The following is a 19,277-nucleotide window of genomic DNA, read 5'->3' as shown; positions in this document are numbered from 1 at the left end:
AGATGCAGTTTTATTTTCTGTGTAGTGGTCAGAAAATATAATTCTTTACAAATATTGTCTCTTCTAAAATTTTCCTACTTCAATATTTTAAAAGTTACAATTTTTAGAAGATAATTCTTAAGTATAATGATAAAAAAAATTTTAATCATTGTAATTGTAATTTCTGTGATTTTAATAAATTTTCGCTAAATTCAATATTTTAAAAGTTAAAGCAATTTTTAAAAAGAACCAAAATATAATAGCCAAAAAATTTTAATTAGACTTGTAATTTTTGAAATAAAAAAGAAAATTAAATTCTTTCCAACTTTGGTCTCTTATAAAATATTCCTAAATTCAATATTTTAAAAGTTAATGCCATTAAAAGCCTGAGAATGAATTTTGGCGACGAATAAGGAACAAGCAAAAAATATTGAAGCAAATAAAAAAATTTTCTCATTCGAAACAATAAATAATAGCGTATCTCGCCTCTCGAAGAACGTAATCCAGTATGTAGAAACAATAATAACAATGAACTAATTTTTTCATGGGATCAGCGATTACACATAACATTTGTTTATCTTTTACGTATTTGCAAATCTTTTTGATTTACGACACCCGCGATACCATGAGAAGAAACGATTAATTAATAGTACATCACGTAGTGTTACATACACCATATAAGATACATAACAGATGGAAATAATAGTTAATTTATGAATGTTAATTTCAGACGGTGACTACTGCAAGCGAAGCATCGAAACAGCCGGTCTTCAAGTCTACGGGGCCGGATTCTACAACAGTGCTTTCTCTGTTTATCAATATTCGTTAACAACTTTCCTTATCACCTTTTCATTAATAGCTGCCACTGATATTTTTTAACTTACGTTTTTATTTTTATTTGTTTATTTTAAAATTATTAAGTTATTTTGTTTAAAAGTATATGTATGTGTATTTAAATAAATAATTTTCTTAAAAAAAAAAAAAAAAAAATCAAGTTTTCATTTAACGATAACAGGATCAGCAATTCGAAATGCAAATCAAAGTCAAGCACGTATAGCAGGAACGCGGAAAGAAAAATAAAAGCTTCGGTACATATAAATTAATATGTTATGTATATATAATATATTAAATGATGTATATGCAGATTGCGTATAATCGGCTGTCGATCAGACCGAGCTTGTCATATTAACGAGTCTTTAGAGACTTCATTTTCGAGATTCGACATCTCGATAACATTCTCCTCACAATACGCACCTCAATTACCGCGTAATTATATACACTGTAAGAACATTGCCACGAAATCAGCATATTAATTAGAAATATTTTTTCTAGAAACTTTTTTGAGTGTTTTTATTGAATATCTTTGTTGGAGCATTTATTGAGATAAAATAAATTTGAAATTTGTAATCCTTGAAAAATTACGAACAAAATGAGTACCCGCAACAGCAGATCGGCAGTAGGTCGATTAATCGATTAATTGATTAATAAAATATTAATGCGCTTTTCATTAAGAAGCATTGTAAGTTAATAGATGTTGTGGGGGCTCGTTGGACTCGGGATTTCTTGATCTAGGTCGCAGCACTCGTCATTTTTCATAACAATAAAATTTTTTCAAACGTATTTTTAAAGCTTATTGACTTAAATAAATAATTAAAAAAAAAAAAACGATCGAATATCCAGGTCTTTGACAAAAAGGCTTTCCGCGAAATGTAACGAACAATAACTTTCACCGTTTACAAGCGATCGAAGGAAACAAAAAGAAGCAAATTGATGACAAACTGGTATGACTATCAATAAATATATAAGGGAGTAGAAAAGGAATCCGATGTCGCAAAAAATAGTAACACAGCATAATAGACACTAATGAGACGATGATACGATAGTTTGACTGTATCTAAGTACCGTTTGTGATTGTCTAAAGCATTTTAGCCGCGTAAATTGGTTGGGATAAAGCTAAACTGTTATAGTTTAGATTGTAGACTTGAGACTTTTGTTGGATTGAATGTGACACCTTCTGAGAAATTGTAATTGTACGGCTTTCACGTAATGTGTTGTAATGGACGATAAATACACACGCTCGGCGCCAGAGTAATTTATCTTTTATTTTCACTCATTTTTTGGTGATTAATTATAACTTATAATTTTATTACTAATTAATTGTAACCATTACGGCAAATGCTTCATTTAGGGCTCAATTAATTTTAATTGATCAAAATGTACCTGGATGAAAGCTCCTTAATTATTACATTGTACGCGTGTATTAATTCGTTATGGTTATGATTATGTAATTTCCCGTGAAATTTGATAATATAAGCCAGCGGGCTGAACTGAAATTCAATAGATTGAATTTGACCGAATAATAATGAAAATAATTATAATATGTAACATGATTTTGTCGTTGAAATTTTTTAATATTCAGAGATTTATTACTGGACGATTATGAGCAATTTTCCAGAAATGAAATTCGTTTGTTACGAGAGAACAAATGAATGGTAATTTAATGATTACACATATTATGAATATAATTTGTAATGATATGTATAGTATAAGGTATAAAGTATTAAGTATGGAGTATAGAGTATGAAGAAAGTCTATCGAGCACTACCGGTCGTCTACACAATACAATAATTGCGTCAAATCGTACATAACAATGACACGCGTGCCAGACAGTCCGAGTTATTGAGCAGGCCAACGTTTTAACTCTTCTATACTTATGTCTAATGCTGTAATGCTATAATCTATACTGTATGGTACATGGAGTACGGTACTTCAATCTCCGAAGTATGAGGACACTTGCGATTCATTATTATCGGGGGATTAACTGCAGATTATGGTTACTGCTCGTTTTTAGTTTGGGTTTGGTCATTTTTTTTTTATAATCATTCAGAGCGATGGCTTTAAAAATTTGTAATAAAGAAATTTCTACAGAAATTAATGAAGATTTTAATTAAAATAAAAGTAGTTTAAATATAAATTTACTCGCAACCTTTCAATCACTATGTGACTGCCGTGATTTGTGAACTATAAATAAATAAAATTTTGCTTTATTGAATAATGAATTTTGTTAAATTGCACTGTACTTTTTTAACTATTGACGTTTTTAAAGATATAAGCTCATCCCGATGTTACTCTCATCAAGAGCTTTCATTTGAGTACCCACAGGCATTTTCATATATTTTTCATATATACATATATATAAATATATGAAAAATTGATGTGGGTACTCAAATGAAAGGTCTCGATGAGTGTAACATCGGAATGAGTATATATCTTTAAAAATTTCAATATTTCACAAGATACAAGGTCATTTCTTAATGATGTATCTAGAGATAAAACATTTTCGAATGCAGCCTAAATACTTATCATCGTAAATTGACTACCGGTGAGAATGATATGAAACCATAGAAAGCACAACTCCAGGTCAAGACTTCAAACGATACAAAATTTAACCATAAAAACCCATTTTATCATATAAATACACTGGCCACAAAATTTTCTCAATAATAAAAAGGAGTATATTTATTAAAAATTATTATTATTATTATTATTATTATTATTATTATTATTATTATTATTATTATTATTATTATTATTATTATTATAATATCAATTTTTAGTAATAAAATTATGCAACTTGTCTAACATAATTATCGCGATCGTAATTTTAAGTTTTGAGGATCACTCACAGGATCATTGTTTTCTAGCATTCAACTAGATAAATTTTTAATTGTTTATAAAAGCTACATCTTGCAAATAATATAACCCGTACTTGACATTTAAATCTAGTCTCAAGCAAATCCAAGATAATGATAATAATAATAATAATAATAATAATAATAATAATAATAATAATAATAATAATAATAATAATAATAATAATAATAATAATAATAATAATAATAATAATAATAATAATAATAATAATAATAATAATAATAATAATAATAATAATAATAATAATAATAATAATAATAATAATAATAATAATAATAATAATAATAATTGCAAGACTCAATAAGCCTGGTACCGTTGAAATTAGATCGAATTAGCAGACACAATTTGGAGCAATTACGAAGAGACGAAATAGTAATTTACCCGTAATTATTGACTGTAATAATGGTAAGCTCAATTTTCCGATCAATTCAATTTCACTATCTACGTGATGTATGTTCTTTTTTTTTTTTTATTTTCTATTTACTAGCGTAATTTCTTGTATATTACGTATTAATTTAATATTTATGTTAATACGTTCTGAGGATTATAAATTATTTACAACCTTCACCTACTAAACGAACCAGAAAACTAGATAAAAAAAAGAAACTTTCGCTGATCGTGATTATGAAAATAATTCTATTCATTTTCGTTCAATGAAAATAGATAAATAAATATTACTTATGAGCATTGAAGGTTCTGCATATTTTGTAATAAATTTGTTTGCGAGTAAATTCTCGTTTTTACTTATTTTTTATTATAAAAAAAATTACTTTGAGGGGTAACGAACTAGAGACATGTAAATTAAAATAACTATTTTGGCAACTTTCGCCGGTGACGAAATATTGTTTATTTATTCGCAGATGTTTCAGTGAGGATAAGAAATGTCATCCTTTAAATAGAAGATATATAACGTTTTTTATAAAAGAGAAACTAGTAAATTAAGAAATTTATCGTTATTGCCGATTAATCTTGTGTCTTTTTATTCAGAGATTCTTTGTAACTGGATAGAATATTATGTACCCTTATCCAAAAAAAAAAAAAAATCATTTAAAATCATTGTATTTATAAAATTTTTTTTTAAATCAATTGATTTTTATTTTTACATAAAAAATTGTTCTTGATAGCTTATGATGTAGATTCTTAAAGTCTTTATGAAAGGGAAAACACGAAAACTTTTGAAAAAATTAATTTTTCTCCTTGTAGAAAGTGGAGGAATAAAAATTGCAGCTTAATTTAATTTTATTTAAGTATAAATAATTTTTTTCGGCTAGCAATTGGAGGAATTTTTGCCCTTTGAGCAGCTATTTATAAAAACTTGTTTGTATAATTTAAAGACAGCTTCAAAAAATATTATCCGCAGAAAAATTTAAACGAACTTTAAAACTGAATTATAAATAAAATTAATTGATTTCTAATTAACATATTGTTAAAATTATTTTTGTAATGTACAGTAGATAATTTTTTTTTTTCTATCAAGCATTGTTAAAAAACTATTAACAAATTGAAAACAGTATAAAAATTTACTTTGATCAATTTACGTTTGCCATGAGCGTTTAAAGTGAATACATTTGAATTAACCGATATTTTTTAAAATTATTTTCTTAATAATTTAAATTCGGTGCTGCATAAAAACGATAAAGCTTACAATTTTTCGATAATTTTTTAACTTTATACTCGATGAAACAATATTCACAGTACTTTTATTTAACTTTTTCAAATTAAAAAGCAGTTGATTAAACAGCCGAATAAAGTTTTCCACCCCAGTGATTTTATAATCTTCATATATCCAAAAGCTAAATGAATTTAAAGCACAAGCGGTAGAAAATCCAGTGAGAGAAAACTTGCTGACTGAATAAGCCCTTTCTTTATTTCCACGTCATTGATTGTATTTCATTTTATTTCAATTGTACAAATGGTAGATATTTCTAAAAGAAAATCACTGTAGATAGTTATAAAAATCTGATATCACACATTGATTGCGCCTCTTCTAATTAAATTGATTTACAGAGAAGTTTTATCAATAAAATTGGTACAGAACTCTGGATTCAATTTTTGATCTTAATCAAAAAATTGATCAATTTTAAAAGACTTTGTTTTAAATTTTAAACTTAAAAATAAAGTAGAGTATTGACTAGTTTATTATATTGTATAAAATAATCCAGTGGATACATTGCTACATAAAAGTAGTTTGGTCTTCAACTGTGTGGAGTAGTAAATAATCTTTAATTTGTCAACGAATCAAGTGAATGAATTACTAAAAAGAGTAGGGGACTACCAGAAAGGGTCGGAGTTCATTGTGCTACACAAGTGCATTCCGAGTTATATTACATTTGTACTATACGACGCGCCCAATTTCTTCATACTATTCAGTTTAGATATCTCTAGATCATTTTCTATCATTATTGAATAATCTTTAATTTCTCTATTTACCTTTTAAGACCCCAAACTCTAAAAATTATTCATCAGTAATTTCTTATTAATTAATAATATCTTCGTTAACAATTTTTTGAAAAAAAAAAAAAAAAAAAAAAACAATCAAGTAATATTATAGCTATGTGATTTTAAGTGAATTACAGTGTGAGAGTAAATTATCTAATCTCCCGAATAAAATTGCCGAGTCATCTAAAGTACTATAATGCAATGAAATTCAATCGGAATACTAACACGTATGGTAGGAACTAAAAAAGGTCGACATGTACTTTACACTTTACGCTGTCAGTGTCACCTTTTTTTTGGTGGAAATGAAAAAGTTAACTTGTTTGACGCGATTGGTGATTAGTTGATTAACTGTTTTAGGATTACTTGTGAAACTGGTTCTTGTTATTTTTTTTTTTTTTTTAATATTAATATATTGGGACCATAAATAGATAAAGTATTTTAGTGTTTTCATTCACGCTAAATGCTGTAATTAATAATAGAACGCTGATAAAGTAATTGCGATTGAAAAATTTTTTTTGCCTTATTTCGGCAACTATTTTTATTATTATAGCCTTTTTCGTTCACGAAATCAAGATATTTTGCATACTATTGTCAAGATTATTTAATGGATTTTAATTTGTCACTTTTAAAAAATTTATTTAGTGTAATAGAAACGGAAAAAAACATTTTACTTAAGAGGATTTATTATTGTTATTTTTTTTTATTTCTTTTTTAATACACAGAAAGAAAAAAAGTCTTCAGTCAAGCGTAAATTTTCTTAAATAAATAAAATCTTAATGAAGACTAAAAATTTCTTGAACGAAGTTAAATTTTTTTAAGCCAAGAAAACTTCTTCTTGCTCCAAAATAACTTCGGTCGTCCTTATAATTTTTTTGGTTCAAAAAAAATTTTTTTTTTGTGTACAAAAATTTTTTTTTTTACTTAATTTATAAAATAAACTATCAAATAAAACTTGAACGTTATTATTTATTTAAAGACAATATAATTAATCAGATAAATTTTATTTATAAATACAAACTCGATCGTAAGTAGATACCCGATCCGAAGCGTACAATAATATAAACACTTAGGGGAAAAAAAAAAATAATAATAAACTCATGACTTGAAAAACAACGATAGTAACACAATATTCTTTTATGATTCAGGATCTTAACACTCAGACAAAGCTATCTTATGAATTTGACACTAAAAAAATCTTTTGGTCTCAACTACAAAAAATTATTCAGTCGTAATCAAGCTTTGACGTCTTCAACATCGTCTTCTAGCTAATACAACGTCAAAAACTGTTTATATATTTCCAATACCGTTTGAATGAAGAATTAAGTTGTGATGAAGTTGTGTGTTAAATGCATTGTGACTTCAAGATTTATCAAACTTAAAATTTCAACGATGACTATTAAATAGTTACATACAAAATTATTTTTTGCTAGGATTTATTCTAGCAAATACTCTTAGAACTGTTTGCTAGCTTATCAGTATTTGTGAATAGTATCCGTTTCCGGGCAGTGTGATCACCAAAATGAAGTCATCCGGGCTGTTGAAACTAGAAAACGGCCTTACGTTCGTCCTCGTCCTTGTTCTGACAACCGCGGAACCTTTACCATCGACAGAAAACTTATGCACCAGGATTCAAAAGTAATTACCACTACTTATCTATTTACTAATTTTATTACAAACCCTAATAACAATCAAGGGTTTTAAGATATTATTAACGCTTAAAAATGATAAAAAAAATTTTTTTTTTCAATTTCACTTTTTTATTATAATTTAAGTATGGAAAATTTAATATCAATTGTACAAATATTTTAAAAATTATACTTCGAATATATTTGTAAAATATCAAAGGCCTTTTTTTTATAAACTGTCTTTTTTTTTAATTCTAAAATTTAATCATGAAATTAAATAATTGTTCATTTAAGATGCCTTTTTTGGTTCAATTGTATTACAAATTATTTTTACAATTTTACTAAAAGTTTTATAATCAATTGCTGTCTTTATGTGGGCAAAAGATAATTTTAAAAAATCTATATAAGTACAAGTTATAAAAATAAAAAAAAAACTGTCTTTTCACTATTACTAGAAATTTGAATAGCGCGCCTAAATTTGAACTACTAATGAATCGTGGCCCGTTTTTTGCGAGTTTCGATCTTTGACTAACTTCAAGACTATCATGTATTTTAATTTAGAGAATAAAATTGATTAAAGGCTAAAATTTTCATCAAAAATCAAAATTTTTTTTTCAAGCCGCCACTTTGTTAAAAATAAAAATTTTCATAACTTCTTCTATTAATTTTTAGATCTGTAGAAATTATAAAAATAATTTGTCAAAAAAAAAAAAGTTTTCAATAAAATTAAAAATGACTATTGTATTTATATAAATTTTCATATTAATAAATAAAAAAAAAAAAAAAAAAAAAACTCAGAAGAAAATATTGAAAAATAGCTTTTTCGGTCTTCTAAGAGCGTAATAAAATCTCTTAATTAAAAATTATCCTTGTATTTTTCTCAGAACTTAAGACGCAATTAATTACAAGCAACTAAAACCGATTAACATAAAAATGAATACTTCTGTAATTTACGAGGGATAATTATTGCAATTTTAAAAAAAGTATCTTGTAATAATTTATTGTTATTGTTATTGTTATTGCCTTTGAAAAATTCCTCTTACTTCTCAAAGCGTAAACGTTTCTTAAGCGGATATCTAGCAGTCATATTTTATACATCGTACACATTTGCGACACATCCATCGGACATTAAAATTAAAGAAAGAAAATAGATAATAATAACAATACTTTCGAGTTCTACGATCAGATGGTTAATTTTTAGAATGAAGGTCGAATTAATTATAACTTGTTATTAGTCATTATTTAAATCTATTTCAATCTATCGGCACACTTAAATTAATTAGTATATCTTATTTTAGATTTTTTTGCTGTGAATTTATTTATTGATAATTATTAATTGCTATTTTTTAGTTACACAGTGACGGAAAGAGAACAGTACCAAGAACCAGTGATGGTGACTACTGCTACATGGTGTTCAGAATTCCCATTTAGATGCGTGCGCAATCGTATTGAGATGAGAACTCAATTTAGAATTAAGGTACCAGTTGCTTTATTATTCATTTTTTTGTGAAATTTTTTATAATAATTCCATCGAATGACGACTTGAGAAAGAAAATTTAAATATTGGATCTTTTAAAATTCTTTTAAATTCAATATTTTCAAAGTTACAGCCGTTTAAAACCAAGAATAATAATGACAAAAAAAATGTTGAAATTATTTCGATCAGTATTTTTTTTATTTTGAAATTGTAAAGGAATTAATCGAACAATTTAATCGAATAAGGCACTATTAAAAAGTAAATTTAATTTTCTACAAATTTCATTTTTTAACATTTTTTTAAATTCAATATTTTCAAAGTTACAGCTTTAAAAAAAAAAACACAAGAATTATGACTAAAAAATTTATTTGACAATTATACTTTTATTAATTAAAATCTCTACAAATTTGGTCTCCAATAAAAATTTAATAAACTCAATTTAAAAGTTACTCTTAAAAAAAAAAAAAAAATAGTACTAAACGCAATTTTTTCTTTGTAACAATTGAAAAAAAAAATTTTCCCCAAGTCTTTCCAATTATTTATGAATAATTCCCAGTAAATTCGAACAAAGACCAAGTTAAATAGTTACGAGGGAGTCGATTGTTAAAATAGAAGCGAACGACTTAATCCTTGCAAGGAACTTGTAACTTGTTCGTCCTTCTCTTATACTTTTCATGATAAAAAATGAATAAGTGTACGGATGAGCCGGTGAGACTAATTATGTCAGAGAAAGCGACAGTGAGCGATAAATATCGTGGATAATTAAATAACTAGAAGATATGGGATAGATTAACGTTTTTGCATCGGTATTAAATGTATAATATGAGCATACATATTTATAATATATAATATATAATATATAATATAATATGATGTGATATGATACTCTTGCATTATTTACTAAAACTATTAGCTTGTGCAAGTAAAGATTAATTATTAGTAATTATTTTTAATGATCCGCGATTGCCGATGAGTTAAGATAAATTGCCTCGAACGAAATTATAAAATTCGCGGTTCCGAAGGCTTTTTGCTCGTTATAAATTTATTTCATTTATTACATATTCGCGGCACGACGTGGGCTCGGAAAAAATTTTTAACAGAAAGGCAAATAAAAGTCCCGTAGAAAAAACAAAAAGGTCCGGTTAGATTGGAGAAAGAGACTTCATTTTGTTTAGTTTTTTATATTATGTTACACAGATAGAGATAAGTAACTTTATTAAATATTCCGAGAGAAAGAGGAACAGAAAGGCGCGGCAAACTTTCAACGTAGCTGGTATTGACCGTATAATCAAAAAGATGGATTACCAACCGAGTTATTATTACGTACTACCGCTTTGTACTCGGATATTATATATTTTATACATTATATATTATACGTAAGATTTATATCTTAATACGCGTATTTTTTGCAAATCTAAATTAGTGGTCATACACATAAGCATAAGGAGAATTTGCAAATTACATCTTACTTTATTTGTCAATCTTTATAATTACGATTATTATTACTGTGGCTTTTTATGATTTATGTTTACTCTGATTATCGGAATTAGTGTTATTATTTCTATAATTATAATCATTAGCCAAATTACTATTCAATGAAAATTTTTCTAAAATATTTGCTAATAGATTTTTTGTAGAATGTGCAAAAACTGTGACCTTGCAGGCTATCGCTGGAACTTCCCGCTATGTTCAAATTCTAAAATAAAGTTTTCTTTTAATTGTTTTTGCAATTTCTTAAAATCTATAAAGCCGTATTTTATCAATTTTAATAGTGAGATCGTAATACATAATAGTTATTGCAGATTTTTTTTATTTATTGACATTTTTAAAGATATAAGCTCATCCCGATGTTACACTCATCAAGAGCTTTCATTTGAGTACCCACATGCATTTCCATATATATTTCATATATACATATATATAATATATATAAATATATGAAAAATTGATGTGGGCACTCAAATGAAAGCTCTTGATGATTGTAACATCAAGATGAGCTTATATATTTAAAATCGTCAATATTTAAGAAAGTATAGTGAAATTTAACATAATTAAAAAATGACCTTGTATCCTGTGAACTATTAAAATTTTTAAAGATATAAGCTCATCCTGACATTACACTCATTGAGATCCTTCATTTAAGTACCCACATCAATTTTTCATATATTTATATATATTATAAATATATATGAAAAATAAGTATATATGAAAAATATATGAAAATGCATGTGGGTACTCAAATGAAAGCTCTTGATGAGTGTAACATCGGGATGAGCTTATATCTTTAAAAATTTCAATATTTAAGAAAGTACAGTGCAATTCAACAAAATTCATTATTTAATAAAAACAAAATTTTAATTTTTTGTAATTCACAATAGCAGTCACATAGTTGCTAGTTATTTAATAAATAAAAATGATAAAAATTATTTTCAGAGTGAAGTAAAGCAACGAAATATAACCGACTGCTGTGAGGGATTCGCCAAACAAAAATACAAAATCGATAACTATTACACCGAGAAATGTATCCCTCTGTCAAACTGCAGCGCAGGGCTCATCGGGGACAAATGCGACATCGGTAAATATCCGGAATAAATTTGCTTTTTATTATTATTAATATAGAAATAAGCCATTACTATCGTTTGGCTTTAGTTAAAAATTATTGATAGACAGATGAATATATTTGATTGAATAAAATCCCATGGAAGAACGGAGAACAAAAGCGCGTGAGAGTAAAAGCAATAAATGATTCCTACGGTCAATAATAAATTGTTAACTCTACTCTTGAGTATTTAGGGTTGAATTAAATTGCCAATTTGACTTTATGTGTTGTGTATATGATGGTAACGTTGGTTTGTTTCACATCAAATATCATATTGTAGCAAATTTGTCGTTTACACAAACACTATTTGTATAACAAATAATAAGCACATATAAAGCGTAAAATGTCAACGGAACCAGTTGTGATAATGTATTATTTTAATGTACTTTCACGTGTTTACTACATAAGTAATTAATTACCCATAATGTAAATATATATATATATATATATATATATATATATATATATATATATATATATATATATATATATATATACAAATTATTTTTTTCGTTTAATAATCGCACGTGTTTGATGCCTGCTTTGGGTTATTTATTGCTCTTTACTATATTTGTACGCATCAGAATTTATTTGGTTAAATGTATAGAAATAATTACGTAAATTCATAAACTAAAGAGGATTTTTTTTATCATCTGTGGTTAATTTTAATTGCTTCTTTATATGTTACTCGCGTGGGCGTAAATGGGAAAAATTAAAATTCTGTCGACCTGAAGTTTTTACGAGTCCAACTTTCAATTGAGTCAATAAAAATTTTAATCTTTCATTAATATTTTATTATTGATTTTTTTTTTTTTTTTTTTTTTTTGACGTATAAACCTTTTTAATGACTTCTTAATTAAGTCGTAATATATTTTTTATTTTTCAATTTTAATCATCGTAATTGAAGTGAAATTCTTTAGTTCGCTAAATATTTAAACATCCAGGGTGTCATCAAAAAGATTATTATTAAAGTTATTTTTCCTGGCAATTGTTTGATAACGAGAATTAATTTATTAAAAAATTTTCATGTCCTCTTTATTGTTTCAATTTTTACTAGAAGTAGAGTGAAATTTTTTTTTCAATTATATGACAATCAAAGTTATCATACTTATCATAATGTAATGATAAAAAAATTAATCTTCTAGATGATAGCTTTGTCTAAAAATTCAAGTAATAAATGAGACTTACTTTCAAGTAATTTTATATTGACTTTTTACATTGTTATAGCAATGAAATTAATTTTAACAACTATTTTCGACATTTAAAAAATTAAAAAATATTGATTTTATCAACTTTTACATAATTAATTTTTAAAATGTTGTATATTTTTTTATCTATGAATAATATCGCTTGAATACGCAAAACTTTATCCATTAAACTAGAAAATGCAAAAAACATATTTTTTTTTACATAAAATATATATCTGTAATGATTTGCATGTACAAAAATATTTGAGTTGACGTCAATTGACTGTAACTACTTTCAAAAATTGCGCTTAAGTCAATTAAATGTTACAAAAAAAAAAAAAACAAATTTTTCAAGTATTTAAAATAAATTAAAAAAAATAATATGGTCAATAAAATTGCAGAATGTCCAAAAGGAACATGGGGTATCTCATGCCAACAAACATGCAGTTGCGGGGCTAAGGGTCTCTGCAGCTGGATCAACGGAACTTGTCGCTGTCTGCCGGGATGGAAAGGCTCTAAGTAATCCATACGCTTATTGTCCATCAATCATTTGCTGACTCATTTAAATTCTACCTTATATTCTCGTATCATCCAGCTACATAAAAACAAACATCCTAAAAAAAAATCAAAATTTCGGAATTTTTTATCCTCAATCTCTAGTCTTATATTTTAATTTAATTGTTTCCAACTAAATCCTCTGATCTGTACTTGCTGCAGCTGCACAGACAAATGTTCACCCGGAAAATGGGGTCACGATTGCTCGGTAGCATGTTCCTGCATCAATGGATTTTGCCATCATGAAACCGGGGTATGTACATCAACTAATACTACCTCGGAAATCCATCAATTATTCGTAACTGAGAACAACGAGAGGCATAAAACCAGTGTCACCCCCGCAGAGACAACTAAATCGCAGGTGAATGGAATAAATAGTCCTGGCGATAATTATAATTTAATACTCGACAAATCAGAGCTGAAACTAGGTGAGTAACCACATATAAAATGCTAATTTTTATTTGTAATTATTTACATCGCTTTCACTTGGTACAAATCATTCTAAATAATTATTTTTTTATAATCCTTTATTTTATAATTATTTTAATCAACTATTTTATCATCAGTGATATAAGTATTTACTATTTTTTTAATTAGTATCGACCGATGTGAATATCACTCTATTTTTTTTAATTGTAATTTATACTCGTACTAAGTATATAAAATCAATTTCATTGCGTAATTTTCTAGGATTGAAATCAGATTTTAACGCTAAAAATTGAACCATTGCTTCCATTTTCGTCTGAATTATTATACGCCAAGTTTTCTTTTATTTCCGAGGCACTAAATTTAACTCTTAAAACTTTCCTATCAGCATGTAGAATATAAATGGAATGGTAAAAACGCGGACGGTAATTTATGATGAAAACTAGGCTATAAATTTATGAGTTGCATTAACAAAAGCATAACAACAGCCGGCAGTGAGATTTCCACTGAAATGACATCGAAATTGGAATTGCCAGCAATTAACTCAGTAATTACTACGACGAACAAAGGTACACCTACAACTTCGTCAAATGCATTTGCGAGTACAACAGGCTCGGGAACGGTGACGAAGGTCGATACGTCAACATCAACATCGGATTCTACGTCAACATCAATTTATATATCAACATCAACAACCCGACCAATCCTGGCGGTTTTACACGTTCCGCGAAAACCCAATAGTAACCAAATCATTACGAGCTCCATTGGCACAGGTACTTTGTTAATTTCTATTGCACAATTCATAATGCCGAGCATTAGAGAGTCCTTTACGATTAGGAAACTTTTCGTCTCCTTTATGCGGATTTTTTTATTTTTCATACTCTTGTTAGTGAAAGGAACCGATAAAATCAACTTGATTCAAGTAAAAAAATTCTTGAACCAAGAAATTTTTTTTTGTTTAAATAAATTTTACTTGATTCAAAAAATTATCTCGTCTTTAAAATAATTTCCAATGAAATCAAGTTAATTTTTTTTTTAAATGTACCACCCGTAGAAAAATTTTTCTGATATGGCCATATATAGTCTGAAATAAAAATTGGCCATATAAAACAACATGTGGCCATACTAGACCACATTTTGACATACCTAAAGTGAGTACTGAAAATTTCCGATAGATGGAGCATGATCGTTAAATCTTCTCCTTAGAAGAGAGTTAAGTATCAGAAATTAAGTGTTAAAATAAATATAATTTTCTTATTTAAATCTAATTAGGTTTTTATAAGCTTTTTTCCTAAAAATAATAAATATCTTGTATGTTATTTTTCATAAAATATATAAAACATAAACAAATACTATATATATTGAATGTGAGTAGAGACTAGCGGTCAGAAATCATAAATATTGTAATAATTTTGTAATAACTATGTTAATTATATCATATCAATAAAAATCTTTGAAAACTGAAAACTTTTCTTATTTAAGATTGGTTTTCAGTTTAATCAATTAATAAATCGCGTTTCAGATGCCATAAGAGCGTGTAAAAAATTTTTTTTCGGGAACCGACTTATTTTCGCTCGAAATGTGCAGAAATGAAAAAAAAATTTATATGCCCTTATCTGATATATTTATTTATTTATTTACATTTAGGCCCAACAGAAATTGCCATTAACAGGGCCACTAATAATAATTGTAATTACAATGAGTTTTACACAAGAGAGACACATAAATATAGTTAATACAGATAAATATTTATAAATTAAATAAATTTATTATTACTAAAAAAATTTTTTTCATTTTATAATTCATCTTTTCAGGATTACACAACTCGCTGGAAGCCGATAAAATTCCGGTTCACGTTCCGATGTCATTAGATATCATAGCGTTTATCGTTATAGGGTCAATAATATCTCTGGGGCTGACAATAATGGCAGCTCTCGCTATTCTTCACGTTCGAGCAAAACTTTACGAGACTCTTCGAGTCTCGATTTACGACACCGAAAAATTCCCCGGAGATCATAACACTAACAGTAACACGTTTTCTGCAAGGACAAGAACGATATCACCTATTCCGCCGACTCCGACGCCAAAATTCCCGACGTTGACGCGCGAAAAAGGCGCCGACGTACACACTATAAGTCGCAATAGTCACATACTTACGCCCGTACGTGATTACGGTAAGCTATTTTATTTTCTATCAAAAAAATATTTTTTTTTTCTTTAATATATTATAATAGCTTAATCAATTAAAATTTTTATTAGAGTAATAGACTTTAAAGTTGTTATAAAAAAAATTAAATTAACTTCTCAAGAGTAACTTTAAAAATGACGCAAGCGAATTAATTAATGAACTTTATTATTATTAATTCAGCAACAACATACACACATATGTTTGCAAAGTTACCAGTTGTAAATTTGAGTAACTCTTTTATAGCCGTAAGAGTTGACTTATGTACCTTGTATTGCGAGTTTGTTCTAAAACATTAAAATATGCCGTTATGACACACTAGGATTGACGAGTAATATTTCGAAATATGATCATACATTATACTACACATAACATAAATATATGAGATTTATTAAGTATAATATACGATATTTACTGCAATGCTAATAAGCGAGTAAACTGTTGGCTGCAACTTTGTTTCAACAACTGGCTACACACGAATCCTTCTTTATTATTGTCGATATAATTATTACTCACTCAGATATACAGATATTAAATATTAAATAACCCACCTCCCGAGTCGACGATTAACTATTTTTATCGAGTGAAAAAATCAAAGCGAATTATATTTAAGTGAAAGATAGAAATATTAAATAATTGTTAAATTACGTACTTCCGCTTTTTATTGACTCCCCGATGTTTTACTTTTTTTATCTTTTTCTTCGCACTATTAATGATAATAAAATAAACGTTGATATTTTAAAAGTGATAATATTATTTTTTTTTATTGATTAATTTTTTTTATTTGTTTTAGAAATACCCAGATGTATTATTCCCGAACGACCTGGAACTTTACCGAAACCAAACTCTATAACACGTGAATCAACTTGCTCTAATCAATATCTAAATATTCATTTATGCAGTGACTTACGAGGTAATTATTGTCAAGTAATTTTTTTTTTTTTTAATAATAATAACTAGTAAATTTGCAGTAACTTGTGAACTATAAATAAATAAAATTTTGGTTTATTAAATAATGACGTTTTTAAAGATATAAGCTCATCCCGATGTTACACTCATCAAGAGCTTTCATTTGAGTACCCACATGCATTTTCATATATTTTTCATATATACTTATTTTTCATATATATTTATAATATATATAAATATATGAAAAATTGATGTGGGTACTTAAATGAAGGATCTCAATGAGTGTAATGTCAGGATGAGCTTATATCTTTAAAAATTTTAATAGTTCACAGGATACAAGGTCATTTTTTAATTATGTTAAATTTCACTATACTTTCTTAAATATTGACGATTTTAAATATATAAGCTCATCTTGATGTTACAATCATCAAGAGCTTTCATTTGAGTACCCACATCAATTTTTCATATATTTATATATATTATATATATGTATATATGAAAAATATATGAAAATGCATGTGGGTACTCAAATGAAAGCTCTTGATGAGTGTAACATCGGGATGAGCTTTTATCTTTAAAAATGTCAATAATTCACAAGATACAGGGTCATTTCTTAACCATGTATCTAGAGATGGATTTTTTTTTCGTTTAATTTAGAATCATTAAAAAGGTCTTGATCTGAATTTGTGCCTTTATTAAAACAAATTATGGAAAATTTTGTGACGCGCATATCTTTATTATGAAATGACTAATGAGTTTCTATCGTTAAATTTAAAACTATCAAAAAGGTCATAACCTGAATTAATAACATTTCACGGTCTGTTATTTTTTTCGGCGATAGTCAATTTTTCATCTAAATAAATAAGAGATGAGGTAAAATTTTGTGATAAACATGTTTTTGTTTTGAAAAGGATTTTTACGGGTAAATTTATTATCGTTCGAAAGATCTTGACATAAATTTGTGTCTTTTAGTAATCTTTCGAAAAACTTTTTAGTAATCAAAAAACTTAGCAACGATAAATATAAAAAAGTGCTATAAAATGATCTTGATAATCTCGATGTTATCAAATAGAAAGTTAACTGTGGAAAGTGCCAAGTCTTGAACGATTTGAGTACAAGAAAAGATAAAATACATCCCGTTTGAAGTTGGAACTTAGCCATCTCTTCAATGTCTATCGTTTTCCACTTATCCTCTTACATTATTCGCGCAATATAAAATCTAAGTTACCAAGTTAAGTTAAGCGAATACCGATTTCTAGGATAATACATAATACAGACATATACATTACTTGAATATATGATACGTTCTGTGTAAAATGTTCTAATATAGCCATATGAGCATGTATGAAAATTGGCTAGATGTAATAATATCTAGCTTGAGATATCCTAAAATGATTTAATTAGTTTGAATCTCGTTACTAATGCCAAAAAAACGTATGAAAGAAAATTTTCTGACCTTCGTCTTTAAAAATTGAACTTTTGGCGGGAAAAATTGAAAATTTTCGAAAACTCGAAAAATTTTTGAACAAATAAATTTTTATAAATTTTTTTTTTAATTTTGATCTTTTAGCGTCCTAAGATTTTTTTTTTTTTTAATTATCAATTTTTGTAGCCAGAAATTCAAAACGATAAATTTTTAAAGCATAAAGTCCGAAAATATAATTAAAATTTTTTTTATCTGAGCGTATTTCAAAAAAATTTTACTGTTCATTGATAAAAATTGAGCATATGTGGCCATCCATCAAAATTTATTCATAAGGTAACATCTTATAAATTTTATATATTTCCAGATCTGTTAGAAGCTCACTACGACCGGCCACCCTCGAATCCTTTTCAACTTTCGTTCCAAACAAACACCGAGGGCGAACATCTCTATGACGAAATTCCTCTCCAAACAACAACTTTTTCATCCAAACCAGAGTCGCCCAATTAAATTTAGTTTTTACAATATATATAATTAATTATTAATTATTATTATTATAATTGAGATTTAAGGAACACATTGTAATTTAATGTCAAATTTTTTACATATTTATTATTTTAATAATAAATTATAAGTATCTAATTAAAATGTCTTTTATCAATTTCATAACAATTATTTCTAAGTACTGCATATCACTTGTATCTAACGAGTGAATGAATTATAAATAAACAAATAAAACAGCGTTAATCAGTTGACCTT

The 19,277-nt window shown here is 26.9% G+C and overlaps 3 protein-coding genes across 4 annotated transcripts in view; 2 read left to right on the top strand and 1 right to left on the bottom strand.

Annotated features, from left to right (window-relative positions):
- The window catches only part of Ance-3 (angiotensin-converting enzyme Ance-3), a 36,230-nt gene extending 35,289 nt beyond the window's left edge, over window positions 1–941 (top strand). Inside the window, exon 13 of the mRNA XM_074238209.1 lies at window positions 710–941. Coding sequence (XP_074094310.1) covers window positions 710–858 — 149 coding nt within the window. The 3' untranslated portion in view covers window positions 859–941. The remainder of the gene's footprint in view (window positions 1–709) is intronic.
- LOC141524377 (uncharacterized) overlaps window positions 1–19,277 on the bottom strand; it is a 51,554-nt gene that overhangs the window by 18,922 nt on the left and 13,355 nt on the right. The window lies entirely within an intron of this gene.
- LOC141523892 (uncharacterized) lies at window positions 7,278–19,165 on the top strand. 2 transcript variants are annotated; one of them, XM_074237460.1, is made up of 9 exons: window positions 7,278–7,767; window positions 9,108–9,234; window positions 11,668–11,809; window positions 13,422–13,539; window positions 13,738–14,003; window positions 14,490–14,774; window positions 15,816–16,175; window positions 16,980–17,099; window positions 18,886–19,165. In XM_074237460.1, the coding sequence occupies exons 1-9, from the start codon at window positions 7,652–7,654 to the stop codon at window positions 19,026–19,028; spliced, it is 1,677 nt and encodes a 558-aa protein (XP_074093561.1). In that variant the 5' UTR covers window positions 7,278–7,651; the 3' UTR covers window positions 19,029–19,165. The 2 variants fall into 2 exon arrangements, with proteins under 2 accessions (XP_074093561.1, XP_074093562.1); XM_074237461.1 differs by lacking the exon at window positions 7,278–7,767 and adding an exon at window positions 8,873–8,965.

This window comes from Cotesia typhae, unplaced genomic scaffold, assembly GCF_013202065.1.
Source record: "Cotesia typhae breed Kobodo isofemale line unplaced genomic scaffold, CoteBio_Ctyphae contig_22, whole genome shotgun sequence".
Taxonomy (NCBI): Eukaryota; Metazoa; Arthropoda; class Insecta; order Hymenoptera; family Braconidae; genus Cotesia; species Cotesia typhae.
The sequence above is the reverse complement of the archived record's forward strand: the minus strand, read 5'-3'. Positions and strand labels throughout refer to the sequence as shown.